The sequence below is a fragment of the Echinops telfairi genome, unplaced genomic scaffold (genome assembly GCF_000313985.2).
Source record: "Echinops telfairi isolate 266 unplaced genomic scaffold, ASM31398v2 ScPeMD7_7457;HRSCAF=8495, whole genome shotgun sequence".
NCBI lineage: Eukaryota > Metazoa > Chordata > Mammalia > Afrosoricida > Tenrecidae > Echinops > Echinops telfairi.
Genome location: NW_022111357.1, coordinates 13,747,077 through 13,768,355, shown reverse-complemented (window position 1 = coordinate 13,768,355; position 21,279 = coordinate 13,747,077). Strand labels below are relative to the sequence as shown.

The 21,279-nt window shown below is 41.1% G+C and overlaps 1 protein-coding gene across 9 annotated transcripts in view; it reads right to left on the bottom strand.

Annotated features, from left to right (window-relative positions):
* The window catches only part of PUM1 (pumilio RNA binding family member 1), a 142,222-nt gene that overhangs the window by 58,369 nt on the left and 62,574 nt on the right, over positions 1-21,279 (bottom strand). For 6 of the 9 annotated variants that reach the window (XM_045298777.1, XM_045298776.1, XM_045298779.1 and 3 more), the window contains exons 4-7: positions 19,983-20,091; positions 18,801-18,979; positions 8,169-8,335; positions 5,736-6,006 (exon numbers count right to left, since the gene is read on the bottom strand). In XM_045298777.1, the coding sequence (XP_045154712.1) occupies positions 5,736-6,006; positions 8,169-8,335; positions 18,801-18,979; positions 19,983-20,091 (726 nt within the window). The remainder of the gene's footprint in view (positions 1-5,735; positions 6,007-8,168; positions 8,336-18,800; positions 18,980-19,982; positions 20,092-21,279) is intronic. The other 3 variants (XM_045298780.1, XM_045298781.1, XM_045298778.1) reach the window with 2 other exon arrangements.

Here is a 21,279-nt window from a genome sequence, read left to right as displayed (position 1 = left end):
TGGACATTCCCTTACAGAAGGGTTTCGGGGAGGAGATGAGCCAGTCAGGGTGCGATGTAGCAACGATGAAACATACAACTTACCTCTAGTTCCTAAATGCCCCCCCTGCCCCGCCCACTATCATGATCCCAATTCTACCTTGCAAGTCTGGCTAGACCAGAGGATGTACACTGGTACAGATAAGAACTGGAAACAGGGAATTCCGGGGCGGACGATCCCTTCAGGACCAGTGGTGTGAGTGGCGATACTGGGAGGGTAGAGGGAGAGTGGGTTGGAAAGAGGGAATTGATTATAAGGATCTACATGTGACCTTCTCCCTGGGGGATGGACAACATAAAAGTGGGTGAAGGGAGGCGTCGGACAGGGCAAGATATGACAAAATAATAATTTACAAATTATCAAGGGTTCATGAGGGAGGGGGGAAATGAGGAGTTGATGCCAAGGGCTTAAGTGGAGAGCAAATGTTTTGAAAATGATGAGGACAATGAATGTACAAATGTGCTTTACATAATTGATGTATGTATGTATGCATTGTGATAAGAGTTGTGTGATCCCCTAATAAAACGATTTAAAAAAAACAATGTCATCATAAATTAGTCAAATGACATGAAAAGACATTTTACTGAAAAGGACATTCAAGTGACACACAAAGATGGTGCCAGTCATTAGTTGTCCTAGGAATGCAAACCAAAATTATAGTGTGCAGCAACTTCCCTCCCACAGCGAGTGACAGATGTAATGAGGCAGTAGGGAACCCTTTCGCAATGTTGGTGGGAATGTTAAATAGTGGAAGCCTTTATGGAAAAGTGTGTCAGTTTCATTAAAAAAACTTTAACTAGAAATGCCATATGGCCCAGCAACTCCGCCCCTGCATATATGCCCAAAAGACCAGAATGCAGACTCAAAAACATGCCAATGTTCATTACAGCATATTCACAACAATACCAAAAATTTGTGTGTGGGGGGGTGGGAAGGATAATGTTCATCAAAATATGAATGGATTAACAAATAGAGGGGATTAAAAAAGTTCTTAGAGAAATTCCACTTTTTCCCATTGACTTTTAATTCTATTTTTGTATGGACATCGTTAAGGCACCTTGTATAATGGAATACTATTCATCCAGTAGCAAAAATGAAGTTTGCTATATATGTGCTGCAGTAGGAATGCAGCGTGAAAATATTAATGCTGAACGAGATAATCCAAACCCCAAAAGATAAATACTTTATAACCACACTTACATAAAAAGACACAAAAAGGCAAATGTAGAGAGGCCAAAGTTTATTAGTGTTTACCAAGTACAGAAGGGAAGAAGAGAGGTTCTGGGAACTGAACACACACTGATTAACGGTAGGGCTGTAGCACAGCCAATTGTTTCCACTGCTGTCGATAAGTGGTACACTGCACAAAGATTGGCAAAAGGTGTTAGATTTATTTACAACAACCACCTCACCAAAAAAGAAAACGACTGTGGCTGTTATGGCTGTGGATGTGGATAAGGAACCAAAGAATTTGGAGGTTTAGGGCTGTGGTTTCATGGGATATCCCAGTTAGTTGGCCTAATAATGTATTCAGTGTTGCTTTTCTACTTCCTAGTTCATTGTGTAGAGCCTGGGTCTGAACAGCTTGCAAGTGGCCACCCAAAGTACAACTGCTCTCTGTTCACTGCAGCCACAGAAGAGAGTCAAGAACTGGAGGGCAAAAAATGTGGGGCTGGTGGATACCTCATTTGGCAGGACACCAGAAATAGATGGTGCTGGCCTGTCTTTCCTGAATACTGATTTCAAAAATCCCATAAGTGAATCCTTATCCGGAGGGATAAAAAGCAAAGCAGAATCTCTACTTCTTCTAAGGACTCTAGATTTTCTGGAGTAAACCCCTTTAAGTACTGCCTTTAAGCTTTAAACCAATCATAACCCCTGAAGTCATCAGACATTCAGTGAAAAGCCAGGCGCACTGGTGGTGTGGTGGGTTAGGGGTGGGCTGCCCAAACAGAAACCATTCGCCACTTCGTGAGGAAAAGACGAGACTGTCCGCTCCCACAGAGATTTGCCACCTCGGGAACACAGAGCAGTTCTACTCTGCCTTTCATGGTCACTTGAGTTGCAATCAACTCGATGACAGTTAGCTACTTTGTTTTGTTTTGTTGAGGAAAAATCTCTGCTGTGAGCATCATGCTCCTTTTAAGAACTATCTATAAGGATAAAACTGGCAACAGCAACTTGGCAAAGATGAGTCAGAAACTTGAGAGGGCATCGATGTTCATGGAAGAGGAACATCCCAGAAAAAAGGGTTTGCACACAACTAGAATATAATTAAAGTCTGTATTTGGAATGTGTAAAAACTTTCAATAATTGGCTATGTTTTGCTGTATATTTTCTGAGCAACAACACAATAAACAACATTTGGGGGAGAGGGGAGCAGGAACCATGCTAGGCTTCGAAGAGTGGTCTCCACAGCTTTGGAGAAGGCTGGTGTCAATGTCTAAATGTACGAAGCGTGCGAGCTACATGGCGTACTCTGAGACATCATCATCAAGAAAGGGATGCTCCCCTAAAAGCTGGGCCTCTGAAAGGCAATCCGGAGGACAGAGAGGGGGAGGGTCCAATCTTTGTTCCCAAGAAGCATAGAGCCTATAGCAAGTATAGTAATTCAGTGGAGTGCAAAGGAGGCAGGTATAGAACTTTTTTAAATCTTAAGACAGACAACATGTGGTAGTGGCATTGACTTTTTAAGAATAAAGGAGGATGGAAACTGGTAGAAATGAAAAAAATAAAATGTGGGGAAAAGCTAAAAGGTAAACAATATTGTATAAAATATAAGAACAAAGCACCCACTACCAGTAGAAAATGTTTCCTTCCTTCTTAATGAAGTCTAGTTCTATGGATGAGCCGCTAATGAGATTGATGGTCTTTGAGGTACGTAGAGGTTTAGGTCAATGATTGCTAGACAAGCTACTGTACATACCAGTACTAGAATGCAAAAACAATTTACTTAGAAAAACTACAATTATGATCACATAAAATGACCACATAATGTAACAGTAGTATATCTGAGGAACCGTCCCCTACGTCACTGCAACCAAACACGTGTAGGGAGCCAAGAGCCCAGCAAACGTTTATAAACCATTCTCAACAATTGCAGAGGTGAGGTGTGGGGTAGAGACACACTTTATCACTGGGTGATGCGATTGATGTAATCATACTAACTGCTTTGGCATAAACTAAAGGGTGTTTCTACTCAAGCCCTAATACTTTTTAAGCCTTCAAAAAAACAAAATGGAAATTAAATATATAAAAATTAAATTAAAAAACAAATATTTTGAAACCAAAACTGAATCCCAGCTCTGATTACAGTTAAACAAAAGAAAATCAAAAGGTTAGGGATCCAGAAATAAACTCTTCAATAACAAGGAAAGAGGAGCAGGTCCAAATGGGAACAAAAATTTAGAACCGATAAACAAGTAGCCATCTAGCGCGGAAACAACAAAGCCCACATGGAAAAAGGACACCAGCCTGTGTGACCACGAGATGTCAAAGGGATGAGTAATCAGGCATCAAAGAACAAAAAAATCATATCATTGTGAATGATGCGGAGTACGGAGTGGAGACCCAAAGCCCATCTGTAGGCAACTGGACATCCCCTTACAGAAGAGTTGCGAGGAGGAGACGAGCCAGTCAGGGTGCAGTGCAGCAACGATGAAACATACAACTTTCCTCTAGTTCCTAAATGCTTTCCCCCCTCCCATCCCACTATCATGATCCCAATTCTATCTTCCAAATCTGGCTAGACCAGAGGATGTACACTGACTGGTACAGATAGGAACTGGAAACACAGGGAATACCGGGCGGATGATCCCTTCAGGACCAGTGGTGAGTGGTGACACCAGGAGGGTGGAGGGAGAGCAAGGTAGAGAGGAGGAACCAATTGTAAGGATCTACATATAACCTCCTCCCTGGAGGATGGACAACAGAAAAGTGGGTGAAGGGAGACGTTGGACAACAGAAAAGTGGGTGAAGGGAGACGTTGGACAATAGGGGTCCTCAAACTTTTTAAACGGGGCCAGTTCACTGTCCCTCAGACCCGTTGGAGGGCCGGACTATAGTTAAAAAAAAAAAAAAACTATGAACAAATTCCTATGCACATTACACATATCTTATTTTGACGGAAAAAAACAAATGGGACAAAAACACCCAGCGGGCCGGTTAAATGTCCTCAGTGGGCCGCATGTGGCCCGCAGGCTGTAGTTGGAGGACACCTGGTGTAAGCTATGACAAAATAATAATTTATAAATTATCAAGGGTTCATGAGGGAGGGGGGAGCAGAGGAGGGAGGGAGGGGGGAAATGAGCTGATGCCAGGGGCTTAGGTGGAGAGCAAATGTTTTGAGAATGATGAGGGTAACGAATGTACAAATGGGCTTTGCACAACTGATGTATGTATGGATTGTGATAAGAGTTGTACGAGCCCCTAATAAAATGATTTTAAAAACAAAAAACTTAGAACCTTATATGGCCAGAGAGTCACACCAAAAGAAAGTAATTCAAATAAAATTCCTAGCCTAGGAGACTCTAGCTAGGAAAAGTCTATATCCAGACACCTCAAATTACAGAAATTATATTAGTATCCTAAATGCACAAATTGACATCTGAACCTTAAGTCAGTTCTGGTTCACTTGAAAACTGCTATTTTGAGTATGCATTGTGAAAAGGGTCATACAGTAAAAGGAAGTTGTGGTTTTGACAAGGGCACACACAAAAGAATGAACAGCCTCATAATCACACACACATACTCAGAGAGGCGTGGAGATTCTAATGGGCGATGAGGAACTAAACTACAGGAAGTAAGATATACTTTGTTTCACCTCTGGAATCTTTGTTAAGTACACACGAGCCCTGAGTAATACATCTATTCATCTATATGAAAATGCTCTAGTAACATAAGCACTGTCTCATGAAAGGATTCTTTTTGTAAACTTCCAAAACTAAGGAATATCAGAAATCCAAGGCATATCACACTGCTTCAAATACTAAGCAAAAATGTAATATTGACCAAGCTCTGGAAACCCTGCCCCTTTTATATAATTCAGACATCTGATTTTCCTTTTAAATATACTGAATAGAAGACTTCACAACACTGGCCCCCACCCCAGTTAATCGTACTATGTTTGCACAGTGGTAAAACACACATACAAAATGGTCAGAAACTTCTTAATAAAAGCAGAAAGTAAATTGTATTTTGTATCACCTCCCTACCCAATCACACACTAACTCTTTTAAAAGGGGCACATCTGTTTATCTGCAGTAGCTCACTTAATGAACAGACAGGTTAACAGGGGCGGCCTGACCCTGTACTAGTTATGATCAACGAGTTTACTATTTAAAAAACAAACAAAAGAATGAACAGCATCACAATCATAATCCTTATCAGAGAGATTAGTTTAGCATCCAGTGTTACAAGCAACATCATTCCATCTACGCTCCTGAAGCCCCTGGGGAAAGAGAAGAGCCAAAGAGCAAGCACTGGGGGGTGTCTCTTGACTGCAACCTCGGGCCAGGAACACATTTCTTGAGGGAAAGACAATGCAGAAGTCATGTGAATCCTTACTGAAGGTGGGCTACAGATAAGCTAAAACATCCCTCCCTTCTCCCCCTGCCCCTCCCCCCACCAGTGTAGCCATGTGGACAATGTGCTGGTTGGAGGGAGAGTAAAGAGGGTGACAGAGACACACACAGTACCTGTTGTTGAGAATTGTAGTCAAAAAGTCCCACAGTTGCTGCTGCTGAGTCCACAGGTACCTGCGTGCCTGAATAATCAAACTGAAGAGGCTCCATGCCCACATGCTCCATGGGGTCCAAGGGGACACTCTGGGACTCCATGTTGGAGAAATCCTCCACAGGCTTGGCACCATTGGTGCTGGTCAGCTGGGCTAAGCCCTCAGAACCATTCTGGTTTGGACCCAGAAGATCCACTTCATTAGCAGAGTTCTGGCAATTACCAGGGGTACGGCTAAACAGAAAAAGTAAAGGGCATTAAACCTTATTTTGAGCGGGGAGGGATACTACAGCAACCCAAGTTAAGAACAATGTCCTTGACACAGTTCAGTATCAACAGTACTTAAAAGCATTTCTACAAAACAACCAGAAAACCTGAGTGCTTACAGTGCAAACATGCTCTAAAATGACACTTCTATTGTTTGCCTTCCCACCACAACCCACTCCCTAGGCAGATATTAACTGCTGTTTATTATAATCCCTTTAACCAAGAGGGCCCAGGTTTAGATGAAAAAAAAAAATTTTGATGCCAGTGACAACCATGGAATCAAAAATCTCATAATTTAGGTAGAAAAATGTCTCCCCAAAGCAGTGTGGTATCTTTTTAAAAATACAGGGAATAGAAAAAGTAGACTTCTAAGGGAGCTTTCCCTATCAGAGAATGACTAAAACAAACCCTTAGGTATTATCCCCGCCCCCTTAGGTATTACTTTGATACTACTGGCCAATGTTGAAATTGTCTCCACTTGTGAAAAACTAGAAGCAGCAAATAATTTCTAACTTCTCCAAAGTAAATTCATTATGTATGATATGCTTCTACTAAGGAAACAACTCTAAGATACAAAAGTAATATGAGAACATAATTTATCACCTAAGCAAAGATAATCCTAAGATCTAAGGGGGCATTATTAATACTTATGCGGGACACAGGCATATACAAGGATATTCCGAGGAAGCCAGGATCACCCAATGTAAAAGGACAGCAGGACTGAACGAGCTTCAGACTGACATAGAATGTCATGTTCTTGTAAGGGGGAGTAGCCTGTTACCACATCCCATGCCCTTCATCCTTGGAAGAAATCCTGCAGCTGATGCAACTTAAAATGTACTGTTTTGGAAAAGTGGGTGAAGGGAGATGTCAGACAGTGTAAGATATGACAAAATAATAATTTATAAATTATCAAGGGTTCATGAGGGAGAGGGGAGCGGGGAGGGAGGGGGGGAAATGAGCTCATGCCAGGGGCTTCCATGGAGAGCAAATGTTTTGAGAATGATGAGGGTAACGAATATACAAATGTGCTTTATACAATTGATGTATGTATGAATTGTGATAAGAGTTGTATGAGCCCCCAATAAAAATTTTTAAATGTACTGTTGTTTACATACATATGTATATATGTGCGCGCTTGCTCTCTCGCTCTCTCTCGCTCTCTCTCCAGGCAAATCACTATCACCAAACACGGAAGACTACCCGAGATTCAGGATGGGAAGGACATTTGTAGATTGTAGGCAGGCTTTAGATAAGCACTTATTATTCTGTGCTTCAAATTGTCTTCCATTACACTTACAAGATATAAAATTAGATGAAAATACTACACAACTGAAAGTGGTTGTTAATGAGAATTAAAATATATTTTATCATCGATAGATATTAAGACAAAATGTGTTTACATGCACATTAGCTTTAGACTAACATTTAAATTATCCTAAAATTAAACTCTCTATCTGAAATCATTAGCAAGGGCTTTTTGAAGATTTTCATATTTTATATATCACAGCTAAAGCTATAAAAATAAGTGTATATATGCCACATATGGAAGATACATATACAATATTATATGGTATGCTTTGCAGTACCAGAAGATAAGACTCACAAACAGTGATTAGGAGGGATTTGTGTAAACTACATTGCTGTCTCTATAAACTATGGGAAATGATACCTGACCCACGTACCCAAAAAGTTGCTTATGAGATTTAAACACATGAGGTTCTTAATATTTCCCCTCTAGCACTCCAAAGGGATAGTACACACTCCCATTGCAACCGGGGCTCCCCAATACAGTGATTTGGAAGGCACTGATCCCAGGGGTTTTTGCTATTTGAGAATCACTAAAATGATCTTTATGCAATCATTGTGCCAATTCTACAGCTACTACAAATGCAAAATCTAATGTTTGAACAAAGATTTGGGCATAGACAGTCCTTAAAACTTCAACCCTACTAGTTAATTTGTACTCTTTGTGGTATGGATGACACTAGACCGAATTCGTTGAAAGGAAATACAGGGGAGAGAAGAAAAATGTGTTTTGTGGGGATGGGGGGAGATAAAGTAAAAAACAAAACAAAACACAGATCCATATCCCCCATTCAAAAACCAGAAGTGTAAAACATACAAACCTAAAATCTTTGACGTCTGCATCAATCCCATTCTGCACTGGTAAACCATTGGTCTTGTCCATCACATCACCCTCCTCCTTCAAATCTCCTAGCTTATCTCCATCAAACGTACCCTTGTTCTTCTTTTCACCTTTGTCGTTTTCATCACTGTCTGCATCCCTTGGGCCCTGTTTAAAAAATAGCTTCAGCTTCACTATTCATCATCAACTAATGATCAACCACTGTGGACACCACACTACACTAGATACTAAATTAGAACAGGGTAGTCTCTGCTCTTTCAGACATTACAATCTAATTAACAGACAACAAAGAGGCAGGAACACTGCAGAAAATCTAGCCAGACAGGGAAGACAGACAGACATTTATGTTACAAGAGTTTAGGATAATCTTATCATACTCAGTGTTCCACCATCCATTTTTTGCCTGTGCCTACCCATAGCATAGCACAGCACTAGTTTACACCTTCTCTCATTCCACTACGCTCAAATGTAACTCTGTATAATAGCAAGAATCCTAGTAAGTCCCTGGTATGACAACTAATGGGATAAGGCCGTGTTTCTCAACCTGGGGGTCGTGACCCCTTTGGGGGCCGAAGAACTCCTTTCATAGGAGTCGACGAATTCATTAACAGTAGCAAAATGACAGTTGTGAAGTAGTAACGACAATAAGCTTTGTGGTGGGGGCCACACAGCGTGAACCGTGTGAACGGGGCATGGCAGCAGGCAGGCTGGGAACCGCTGGGACAGGGGAAGGCTAAGCCCTCAACTATCATTCCTGCTTTTCTCCCGTTCTATAGACATTCCTCCCGGAACTTCCAAATATTGAACTAGGTGGGGCCTAAAATCATCCCAACACAATTATTCTTTACTTTACCTTGGAATATGTGCCTTGCCAATTGACACTCCTGCCACCCCAATTGCACCCTGTAAGTCTCACTGATTACTCCATAAACAATTCATAGATAGCTGCCTAACTTTAATCTTTGTTGAAGTCTTCAAAATTAAATTAAATCCAACTGTGAAATTCTTGCACCAAAAAGGTTGTTTGTTTGCTATCTTCTACTACCTGCCTTTTCCACGGCCAGTTATTCATGAGGCAGCTGTGGGAGCACATTGAGTAACATATTGATGCACACAATTTATTTCTGAACTGCTGGAGCTTGAAACACTGAGCTTAAACTAACTGATGCGCTGTCAGCCACATTTATGCCCTGTCTTCAAAGGAAATTAAGTCTGTCCCCTTACAACAGCCTATAGTAAGCCCCGATATAGAAAGCAAATGTGTCTGGATTTGCCAAAGGGAACCTTTTTTTTAAGCACAGTCACTCTACATGATACAAAATCATTGGAAGAACTTTTCCAAAGAACAAGTAACTTTTGCTTTTCTAAAGCTTGTCTGTCCCCACCAATAATCCCTGGTACAGAAAGAAACAAAGGCACAAGATCAAATTCAAACTCCTGGTAAAAGGCAAGATCCAATCGGTCAAACTTTGCTGCACCGCACTTCCAGCCACCACAACTGAACTTCAGTGGGAGAAAAGCAGTAATGGAGACCAGGGGCAGCAGACAGCTTTGAACAGACCTTCGGGTGCAAAACTAATGGATGATCTCAAAGAGTCACTCTTAAAGAGATCCCGGGCCCAGAAAGGCTTAAACCTTTTCCACAACTGGTTCAGAGCCCATTTTACTTTTATAGTCAATCATTCCCTGTTCAAATATGGGACATGAAAGAGTTTTTGGCTAATATGAAAAGTGAACACATGTGAGAAGGAACTCAAAATAGATAGAGAACTCTGCTTCAGATGGCATCAAGATGGTCAACCTCAGCTATCTATGGCTGCTGCTGAGATGGGAGTTTCAGAGGAGACCTTGAAAGCATGAGGCAGACATTGGCTCAAAAGGACTGAGTGGTAGCAAATTAAGTACAACAAAGAGACCCAAGAGTGGATGTGGAAAACTGACCGGGTTCTACAGATTAAAAAAGTTTGTTTAAATATCTAGCAGCAATGGCTCCCTCCATTATTGCAAATACAGTGCCTGGCAGACATCAATAAATATGAACCCAAAAAGTCCTGCCAAACTGATGTGCTAAAATAAGGAGGCGCTTCCCATTGTCATCATGATCAAGTGTTTAGATAGGAGTAATGTGATCTCGATAACAAGCAGCTCTCCCGAATCAAATCCATTAATGCCAATTCCAAACAGGTAGTTTGGATAAGAATCATCTCAATACCATGCCTAAATTATTTTGCACACAAGCCTACAAAGCAAATGACTGGTTCAGGAGGGACAGAACAACCTCTAATTTCTCACGAGGAGTTCAATATGTCTGCAGCCAATGAGGAGTAAATATAGGAAAAAGAAGCAGCATTAAGTTTTACCAACAAGCAAGATGACTGGTAGGAAAGCACTATGAATTATTCTTTCCCTAATGATCCGATGTAATGGGAAAGGGTTTGGATAGTGATCCTTATATAATGGCTTGGCCGAGAACCTACTCAGACCATCTATAAACTTGAAAGTATTGAAGCTCTGGCTTCAAAACTTAGCCACTGACAAGCAGATTCCCAATTATATTGCAAAGCGCTGACTTTTCAAAGATTTCTCTGGGATGGGCTAAGATCTAATACCGTATAGTAGATTCATACAAAATACTGCTCTCTGGTTTTCCATGCATAAGCTATTTAGTGTCTTTAAAGAGTAGTAGGTACACACTACAGGGGTAAGGGACCCAAGAAAGACTTCCATTCATGAAGACGTACATTTATGATTGGTGCACTTTTCTCTATATAGGTCATATTTCAATAAAAACTTTACTTAAGAGAAAAAAGCTCTAGCAAATCAACAATGGCCCTTAATGAAAAGCAGATTAATTCAGAGTCTGATTTCCGCATGCCAACAAAAGCACAGTGGGACGCCTCCTAGCAAACTGTTCTGGATTTCGAAACACGGCCATATTGTGGAAAATAAGCAACCAGAGACCAAAGTTTGCTGATGGTTACCACAGTTGGGTGGGAGGGGGGTAAAGGATTTATTAACTTAGAGGGGCACTGAGTGTCTGCCAATAGTGGTAGATTCATTTGGAAAGGGATAACGGCAAGAGGTGCACAAGTGTGGAAATAAATGGTACTGACTTGCACATGCAGAAATTGTTGAGAATGCACAGTTCATTATACATGGCTTTTATCACAATAAAAATGTGTTTAAGTAGAGTAATGGTTCATTATGCTACCATTCTCTATGTTCTAAATTTACAAATTAAAAAGTAATGAGATTATAATTTTTAAAAAGAAGACATTAAAATAGTCTATTAAAGATGTGAAGACCCTATAGGAAGAAGAATATTGGTATAAACGGGCTAAGTTTTATGGGCTTTTAAAAAAAAACAAACAAGGTATCATGAGGCGGTCCTTAAAGTACTGACTCAGGAAGCACAGAAGCGGTTTTCTACTTCCCTGGTCACAGGTCTTTAAACACGTCATTCTCATCTATCTGTAAAACAGGGCTAACTTGGGATCCAACAAGGTAGAAAAGAACATTTTTTAAAAGGCGTGAACAAAATTTAAGTAAAGCATTTTATCTAGATGTAATATTACGCTAGCAAAAGCTATGGATTTTTAGGTTACCTATGGTACCAGATTTAAATTTCTAGGTGGCTTCAGTACGTGGCATAACCCTCAAACACCAGTTCGGAGCCAATCTGGCCCCATTGGAGGCATTGTCATTTTCACAATGACAGTTGTGAAGTTGAACATCACAATCTTTCAGAAATTTATAAGCGCCTAGGCCAGCTCCTAGGGATTTTGGTTTACAGAAGTTTTTGCAAATGTTACTTTAAAAGGAGAAAAAAAAAAACCTCCTTCGGTGACTCAGCCAAACCAAACAACCAAACTGACTGCCACTGAGTCGATCCTGACTCCTGGCACACTCCCATGGCTAGAGCAGAATTGCCCCTGTGGGTGTCCAAGCCTTCAAGGCCACATCTTCTCCCACAGCAGCTGGTGGGTACAAACTGCTGACCTTGTAGCTGGCAGCCCTAACATGTAACCCTCTACAACAAAACATACCATCAAGTCCAATAGAAACCTGACAAAAGGTAGCTTCAGTTTTGTTGTGTTTCTTTCCCAATTCTCATGCATAAAGTACTCAAAAAGCACAATAGTAGATTAACTGGGGGTGGGGGGGTGGGGGGGGAGACACGGCCTGGCCCCACCCCAACGCAGACCTACTTACCGAACACTCCGGTGGAGATACAGGGGAATGCCACTGGGGGGGGGGGGGGGGGGGGGGGGAGACAAACAAAGCAGGATTAGCAGGAACTTTTTCTTGGAGGTTCCCTTTAGATCAATGTTAACTATAAATGCATCAGGCCAAGAAAGCTGTCCAAGGGTTGAGAGTTACAGACCCGCACAGGTTGAGGCATGTGTCCCCACTGCCAGCCCCAGGAACCGGGAGCAGAGCAGGCCCAGGCAGAAACTTGTGCTGCTGAGATCAAAGCCTCCTCTCTAAAGGTTCACATGAAAGGAGAAATACTTCAGGGTAAGCCTATTCCTTCTGAATGAAGGCAAAGAATCAGAATTTAATTCCTCCTCCTCTTACTGCAGTGACCTTCACACAAAGCTCCACATGGCAGAAGGTACATTCAAGGAGTTTTTCTCCCTTCTTTCTATAAAGGAATGGTGTTTCTTATGTTTGACTCTGAGAGTCCAGAAACCATGGCAATGCTGAGTAGAATACTGGTTTCTTCTGCTCAAACTTTGTCTGTTTTTCACAACTGCCAAAGAACTGAAAAGTCAAATTTCTTTAAACCGCTTTCATAATAAAAATTTTCAAATATTAAAAAATCAGCATGTCTGAAGTGATTAGCTATATAAACTACTTTAAAATGTAACATCTTAAAGAGGAGCCCAACTCATAAGTCAATACAGCATAGTAGAAGTAGAAACTAATGTAGTTACGAAACTAAATTACCGTATATTAGAGTTTAGAACTGGCCCCACCACTACATCCCTGTCTCATTTTTCCTCACCTATAAATTTATAGGGACAAAGATCTACCTAAAAGGTTGTCCCAAGATGTTAAATAAGCAATTTATCCAATTTATTCCCGGAAGCCTTTTTTTCCACAGAAATACCTACCACCACCTCCATCTCTCTTAAGACTTCAAAACTGCTCAATGTTTCACGTTCTTCTTCTCTGAAAGACAACTGTTAAGGCTATAACCTCCAACCACTAGATCCCACTGGTTTTTCTGAGATACATGTGCAGAATCATGTATCCATGTATCATGAGGGACTGCTATATTACACTGAATCTGAGAGGCCATTACAGTACAAGATTGACCGTTATTTTCTATATCACTAAAAAGGAAGCAATGCCAAGGAAAACTATAAGATACTCTGTAATTTAAAAGATGCTACCTAATTTCAAAATGCACAAAAGCTGTAGAAATGTGCATTTCAGTAACAAGTACGATGGTACCTACCTGGTCCTATACACAGGGTCCTCACAATCAATCCCTAATGTGCAGAAAGGCACAAATACTGTTTGGCTCTGCTGTGATAACTACCAGAACCAGGAAAGGGAAAGATGCTTGTTGTTATTACAGAGAGGAGGCACAAAGAACGACTCTCTGAAGTGCTGTTTTAAGCCTTTACCTTGGCTCTGTCTAAAAGTTTTGCCAAGGAAGTCTAACTTGAGGGTGCTCTCCCAAATACACAGAATCTCTCAATTTGTTCCATAAGCAATTAGAGCATATTAAACTCTCCCCAAAATGTTGCCTTACAGCAGTGCTTATTTAACTTGAACGCGCATAAAAATCACCTAGGGGAGTAAAAAAGTGCAGATGTAGATTCAGTACTATTTGGGTAAGGTCTGCAATTCTCAAGCTCCCAGGAGATATTAATGCTACTGTTTCATTAATTTTGAGGGGCTTTTTCATACATATATTACATAGTCACACTAATTAGACTAATAATCTTCATTTCTCAAATGAACAATCAGTCAACGGAGACACTACCTGCGTGGCATTGTACAAAGTCAGTTGACCACTGATTCCCTAAAACACATCCAGTGAAGCCTAGGGAACCAAGTCGGCGAGCTTTGTGACTCCAGTGAATCCCATGCATTTGCAGGTACCCTTCAGGTCAGAGAAGAAAACTGCCTCTACAGATCCAGGAGAAAGACCTCAAGATATTTTTCCTACAGATCTTTCTCCTGCGAGGTTAGAAGACTTCTCACCTTAATCCAAGGTTAGGGTGGTCTTCACATTTCCCTAGGCACCATAAACCAGCAAGACCTGTGCACGATCACATGAAATTACGGGCTCCTTTTTTGACTCACTAGGCTTCAGCCTGCGTGAAGACTATCAGCTAGAATTCTGGAAGGCCAGTGACAGGTCCTTAGATGGGCAATTTCACTTAGTAGTTACATCTGATTTTGTCACCATCCTGAAACCAAGCTCTCTAAAATAATAACTGTCTAATTCTGGGGATAAATAAAAGATGTGAAAAGAAAAATCTCAAGAGAAAACTTGATTCTGGCTTGACTACTGTGTCTGATTCATATATGTAATGAATATTACCAATATTTCAGTACATATTAAGACTATAATACTGTTGGATTCTTCTTGTCAGCCTGAAAGAATTCCTATCACAGATGACAAAATACTCACATGGGACTATTTGTGCAATCAAATAAACTACAGAAAAAATTGGACCAAGAGCTCATTCAAGCTATAATCAAGAAACACCCACATTGAAAAGGGAAAACACCACTCACCAGCATGAGTAGAATACCTGAATTCTGTATAGTCTTTAATCAAGAGGCTGGGTTTGCTGGGTTTATCTGCTGTCAGCACAGGAGAATGACCCCTTAGTAGTTGAGGTCTATATTTACTGTGTTATCAGAGATGTTATAAGCCTGAATCCAACTCCATGACAGTAAGCTGAGTTTGCACTGATCAAAGATAATGTTTCAGCTCTCAGGAATTAAAAAGGGCTCCCCATGGCTTCTTGGAGGTAGACTTAATACAGTCTCCCCAAAAAAGTAAAAACAACTGAGTGCTCTGACCCCTAAACCACCTAGTAGCACTCTTCAGAACAATTGCCTACAAGCAGACATTCCATTTCCTTTGCCTTTGAAGTCAATTGCTTGCTAATGAGCCAGACTTAACGAAAAGAAAAACAGCTTTTACAAGAAAACAAGTACTATGACAAGCAGAAAGCTCTGGTATCCATAAGCAGAGGTTCTGTCGATGGCCACCCTAACCCACAAGATCAAAATCAGGAGAGGAAGAAGAGCAACAGAACACAATCACAGGGCTCAGGGGTTGCAGGCCCCTGGTCACCAAAATGGTGGCTTGGTAATAAGCACAACTCACAGAAAAATATGGGTTAATAATTTGTTAATCACAACTGTTTTCTGAGAAAAAGCTGGAAAACAGAATTAGAAATTTCAACTTTATCACTGTGCTAACGTGAGAGGTCCAGTAAATTATCTGACTGGTAACTAACCCGTGACAACGGGGTCAATTCCAGCTCAATGCATGTATGCTAGGGTGCTCACTGGGTGGCTTTTCCAAGTTCTACCATCAGGCCTTTCTTGCTAGGCACACTTCTGGGGAGCTCAAACCTACAACCTTTTTCACAGCAGGTTAGTACATTAATCATTTGCATCTTTCTCGGCTCCTCTATCCTGGTCACAGTATACTACAGAGGAAATTCTGTCTCCCATGACAACTAAAAATAGAACCACCTTTACAAAAGCAAATACAAGATATTGAACCCAAAAGATTCACCTTCGGTCATAAAAGTATTCTTCTAATAACATGCCTTTAAAAAAATTTTTAAGTCAATGTGTTTTATCTTTCTTCTAGTTCCAATTATTTTTCTGCCTTCTATGACGTTCACAATAGCCCAGACACATGTCATCTGGCCCACCCAACAATGAGAAGCTGGTCACACACATGACAGAAGTCATAGCCAGTCTGACAGGTCCCAGCTCACCACAACACTAACTACTTATTCATGTGTGACACTGACTGACTTTAATCCTACAGCAAATAAGTGAAAGTTATGAGTAGCAATTAGAAGGTAGCACTTTCTCAGAGTACTCTCCATTCATGAGACAAGGAAAATGTAGGGCAGAAAAAGAGGTGAACTTGGGATAAGGTTAAAAAAGAGAGAGAAGTAACTCCGTTCTTCCCATAGAACAACAAGCAAGTACGGTAACAATATGGCTTGATCCCATTCTTCACATTCAAGAGAAAGATCTCCTTCCCAAGGAGCCTCTTAGGAAGCTCAAATAAAGGAAGCCAATCTGACCGCAAAGCCTTGGTGGCACTGTGGTCTAGTCTGAGGCTCAAACACAAGATCTGCAGTTCAAGCCCAACAGTCTCTCCATGGGGCAAAGACAAAGGTTGTCTACTCCCATGAAGACACAGTCTTAGAAACTCTATAGAGAATTACGATGAATCTGAATAGACTCAATGGGAGTGATTTAATCTCATCTACAGGACATGAAACCTGCCTAGAGTCTTAGCATAGTCAAAAGACCAAGAAGCCATCGGGCCAATTTTAGAATGACCACTATTCAAAACAAAAGCCCTAGTTTAGTCCCTTAACCTTCCCAAGGGTAATGATAAAAATAAAAAGATCCCCTGCCAGGTTAAACTCCTCACACCAACTAAAAAGCATAAGCCTAACATCCAAACTAGTCTCTTGAATTAAAGAAGTTCCATAACCTTATCTATTTGGCTTTTTTCCTTTTTTAATATAGTGGAAATGAAGCTAGAAGTCCTAGCCACAAAAAAAAAGAAGAAGAAGTCCTAGCCACAATCACTGTCGGTCGAAGCAGTACCTGTGACATCTGAAGAAGCCCTAGTGGCACAGAGGGTAAGTGCTCAGCTGCTAACCAAAAGGTCAGTGGTTCCAACCCAACAGCTGCTCTGTATGAGAAAGCCGTGGCACTCTGCTTCTTTAAGATTACACACTTGGAATCCATCTGCAATTCCACTCTGTCCTATAGGAGTCATTATGAGTCGGAATCAACTTGACTACAATGAGGTTAAGCACTTAAGACAAAGGCTTAAGGGTTGCCATAAAAATAGAAGGCACCCATCAGGTCAAATTCCTCACACCAAACTTTCAGGCATAAGGCTGAGAGAAATCCAAACTGGTTGGTCTCAGATTAAGAAGCTCAATTAGTTTTTCTATTTTTTCAGGAGAACAGAAGTTTAAAGCCCTAGAACCCTAGCCATAGTCACTGTCAGTTGTGACATGACTAGAGTGAAGACTAATTCCACATGGATTGTGGTTACCTCATGTGTAACCTGCATTCTTCATGTCAGCCAAGTAAAGAATCATCCATTTAATGTCTACTAACAATGTAAAGCACTGTACTTGCCACTTGTGGAAATCTACTCCTCCCCAAAAATTATTACCATATATGCTCGAGTATAAGTCGACCGAATATCAGCTGAGGCACCTAATTTTACCACAAAAACTACAATAAAAACGTGCTGAGAAACTAGGTTTATACACAAGTATATACAGTAGTACTCAACAGAACCTTAAAGTGGACTAAGGAAACAGGACAACACCTCTGATCTGTAGCAACAGGCATATTACAATGGGAAACAACAGCTGCTGTAAGATAAAGGAGACAAGTTATGGAAGCAAAATTATTAATATGAGAGGGCTTCGAAGTTTGTGGGGAAACAGGATTAAAAGATAACGGAGTGTTTCCACCAACTCTGTGAAGAAAGAAGACCCCTTAAAGGACTGCCAGCAGGTACACGCCCAGAGAGCGTGCTGGGAGAAGTGGCCCTGACAGGGCAGAAAACAAGGTGACCCATGACAAGACGTGGGAACATAGATTCAGGGTGCCCTTCATGGCCTTCCTCGCTGTACCAAGATGAAATACAAAATGAAGAAAACGTAAATGGAAATGCATCTTGAGACTTCTGGGTATAGAAATACAAGAAAGACAATGATCCAAGTTAGAGAAGTGATCCAAGATGCCTGCAGAAGACTGCTCACAACAGAAAAACTGCTCTGGCTATAATTTAGCATCAGATGGGCAGATGAATCTAAAACTAATCAGAACAAAATTACAGATAAAGAATTAACAGAACTTTGAACTTCCTGACAGCCTGGGTCTGAGGAACAAAGCTGTTCAACAAACAGAGCCAAAGACGGTTTTGTAATTAAGGCCTCGCTGGCAAAACAAAAATGAACCCACATATCATATCCATTATAAACGTCCTTGGATTTTTCACAAATCACAGCCCTCAGTCTGGAATTACTTATTGTCATCCAATTTCTGCTTTCTTTGTTCTTTCTTTTGCTGCTTGTGTTTTTAGTATAAACCAAACAAATTGTTTTCCGGTAGACCAATCAATTGAGATCCCAGTTCTTACCTCACATTATGATGTATGTGTTATGAGAAATACCATTTCTTCATTTTTAAAAAGTTTCACTTACACCTACTATGTTTGCTGGGCTCGAATTATACGTTTTAAAATATCCTATAATTTGTGCTATAAATAGCTAAGGACACTCAACAGGCATATTTTGCTTTAAGAAAAAAAAAGAGAGAGAGAGATAGGAACAAGTTCCTCAGGCCAACTTACAAATCCTCCTTTTCTTAGACAGGAATCGCCCGGGGATGAGCTCAACACATACTCCACCATGCTAACGCCTAGTCCCCCACTCTCCGATCGTGGGGACAGTACAGAATTGACCTCACTGTTCACATGGAAATTCTGACCAGGTCTTCTCTGCACCATGATTGGCTGGGAAACTGAATGATCTACAAAAAAGATACACAAACATGATACAGTGCAGCCAGAGGCCCAAACAAATTATGAGTGATGTCTCATGGATAAACCAATGACTGGGAATCAGGACACGCCTGCCATGGTCAGCAGAGCCTTACCTCCTAATGCATTCTTCCATAATTATGCTATTCTACATAGGTTAAGGAATCAGAATACACCTCATTTCTCAAGGAGAGCACAGGAATACAGCAGTGCACATAGCTAGCTTATCTAGCTAAATGGGTAGATTAATGGTTGGTTCCCATCAGGTAGCAAAATTTCCTTTTAATATGCTTTTGTTGTTAATGTTACAAAAACAAATGTCTTTTTTACTGTCCTTAAAGAAAACACACACACACACACACAACCTAATCTGATCTTTTGCTGCTGCCTCCCTGCCATTGCGAGGCTCCATTCTTGCATTGTGCTCAGACGGCGCAGGGCCATGTCAACTTTTTTTTTTTTGGGGGGGGGGTGTCTCCTCCCTCTCTTTTATCTGTCACTTCCTGCTGCGGTTAGTGTTTCTGCCGCTACAAGTTCCCTCAGGCCTCATCACAGAGAGTCTGTCAGAAGAGCGTCTGTGCCCAATGACTGGATTTGACCCCAACCATATTGAAAGCGCTCATCCATACAAAGTGCACAGGGGCGGGGTAGGGAGTGGAGCTGAAACATATACTTCAACAGGCAGGCATGGATTTTCTAATTCCATGGATTGCTTATAGCAATACAGAACAGGACGTCAGAGCTGAAATTGTGGTCACTTCAAATAAAACTATTCCCCTGTAGCTAAAACTTCGATAAAAATTGAAGAATTGCTCGTGTTACTTTTTCATAAGTTACATCAGATAAGCTCCTTAATGGCAATTTATACCACAGGACAGGACATTGCTTGACATGCGTATGTCACTGATGTAAAAAGTCATGACTTGCCAGGTGTTGAGGAAAGGAGCTCTAAGACAGGCATAAATCACAGTACAGATGCTAGATCTAGATTACCTGATGTTCCCCAGGCACTGTCTCGCCATTGATCACCCAGGAATATTCCTTTTGGTCCATCTTTGCTGGATTCATCTGTTTCCCAAAACTTTTTACCTGGCAAGAGCTGCTGCAAATTAAAAATAATAGATGCTTTTAAAGAATTCATAAAGGATGGAAAGTACAGCAGTCAACACTTTCTTTTAGACAAGGGTACTGAAGATGCTCATGTGCCCTGAAGGTCTGTAACCAGTGCTCTGAGTCCACCACTCAGGGCTGGAACAACACTAAGTAGTCAGTAAAGGTCATATAGACAGCTAGGACATGGGAGGGGTGCACAGATCGTACCATCACAATGGAGGCTTGGCTTAAGTATCTAGAATTACTCACTATAGAATCTATGCTAAGATTTTTAAGGAGGAAAAGAGTATTAACGTTAACCTACAATACAAGCAAGCCAATCGCATCCTACGATGACTGCTCTCGCTCTAAAAGAAAGTGTCTACAACTATGATAACACTTCTGCTCGTATATGTACTGGTTGATCAAAGTTATTCAAGCTGGAGTATAAACAGATTTATACAAGCCAGGTTTTAAATCACCTCCTTGATACATCGATTCTAACTGTTAGCAAGACACTGTCATTACCAGAAACAGAAAAGGGGAAAATGAACAAAACAACTTCCCAACCACATTATTAACCTGTCCCAAGATTTTGGAAGATAGGAAAAGCTATTCCCCTACTACTGGCAGAGAAATAAAACCTCTTATCCTCAGTTAACCTTAACAATAGTTGGCAATATCATTAAAGAGGCTTCACAAAGCACTTCAGACTCCGTAGAGATGCAGGTTTTATCACTGGCCCTGAGCCCAACTTTAAACTGGCTTCAACTAAAAGGTGCAAAGCATGTTTCAAACAAACATAGTAGAGGCTTTTGGGGCACATGATCAAAGCATTAATAACATGCTTACAAAAGTAAAATTCCACTAGATCAATTGGTCATCAGCTTTTCTCATTAAAATGCATCCTCTTACCACATGGCCAGCCCGACTATGAGACATGATGCCCCTCACTGACCCATGGCCCTACGGGGGACAACACCAGAGACACAGTGTGGGAATTGCACCCGATCTGATCCCGCCTCACTGAGACAAAGCACTGGGGGAGTGCAGCAGAACAGCAAGGGAATGGAGCAGCAAGGTCCCCAGGGAACGCTGAAGGCAGACTTTGGGGCCAGGGCGTGGTACCCCAACAGACTGGACTGGAAAACACTCCTAAAGGCCAGTGATCCTTGAACTAACTACAAGCTTTTCTTTC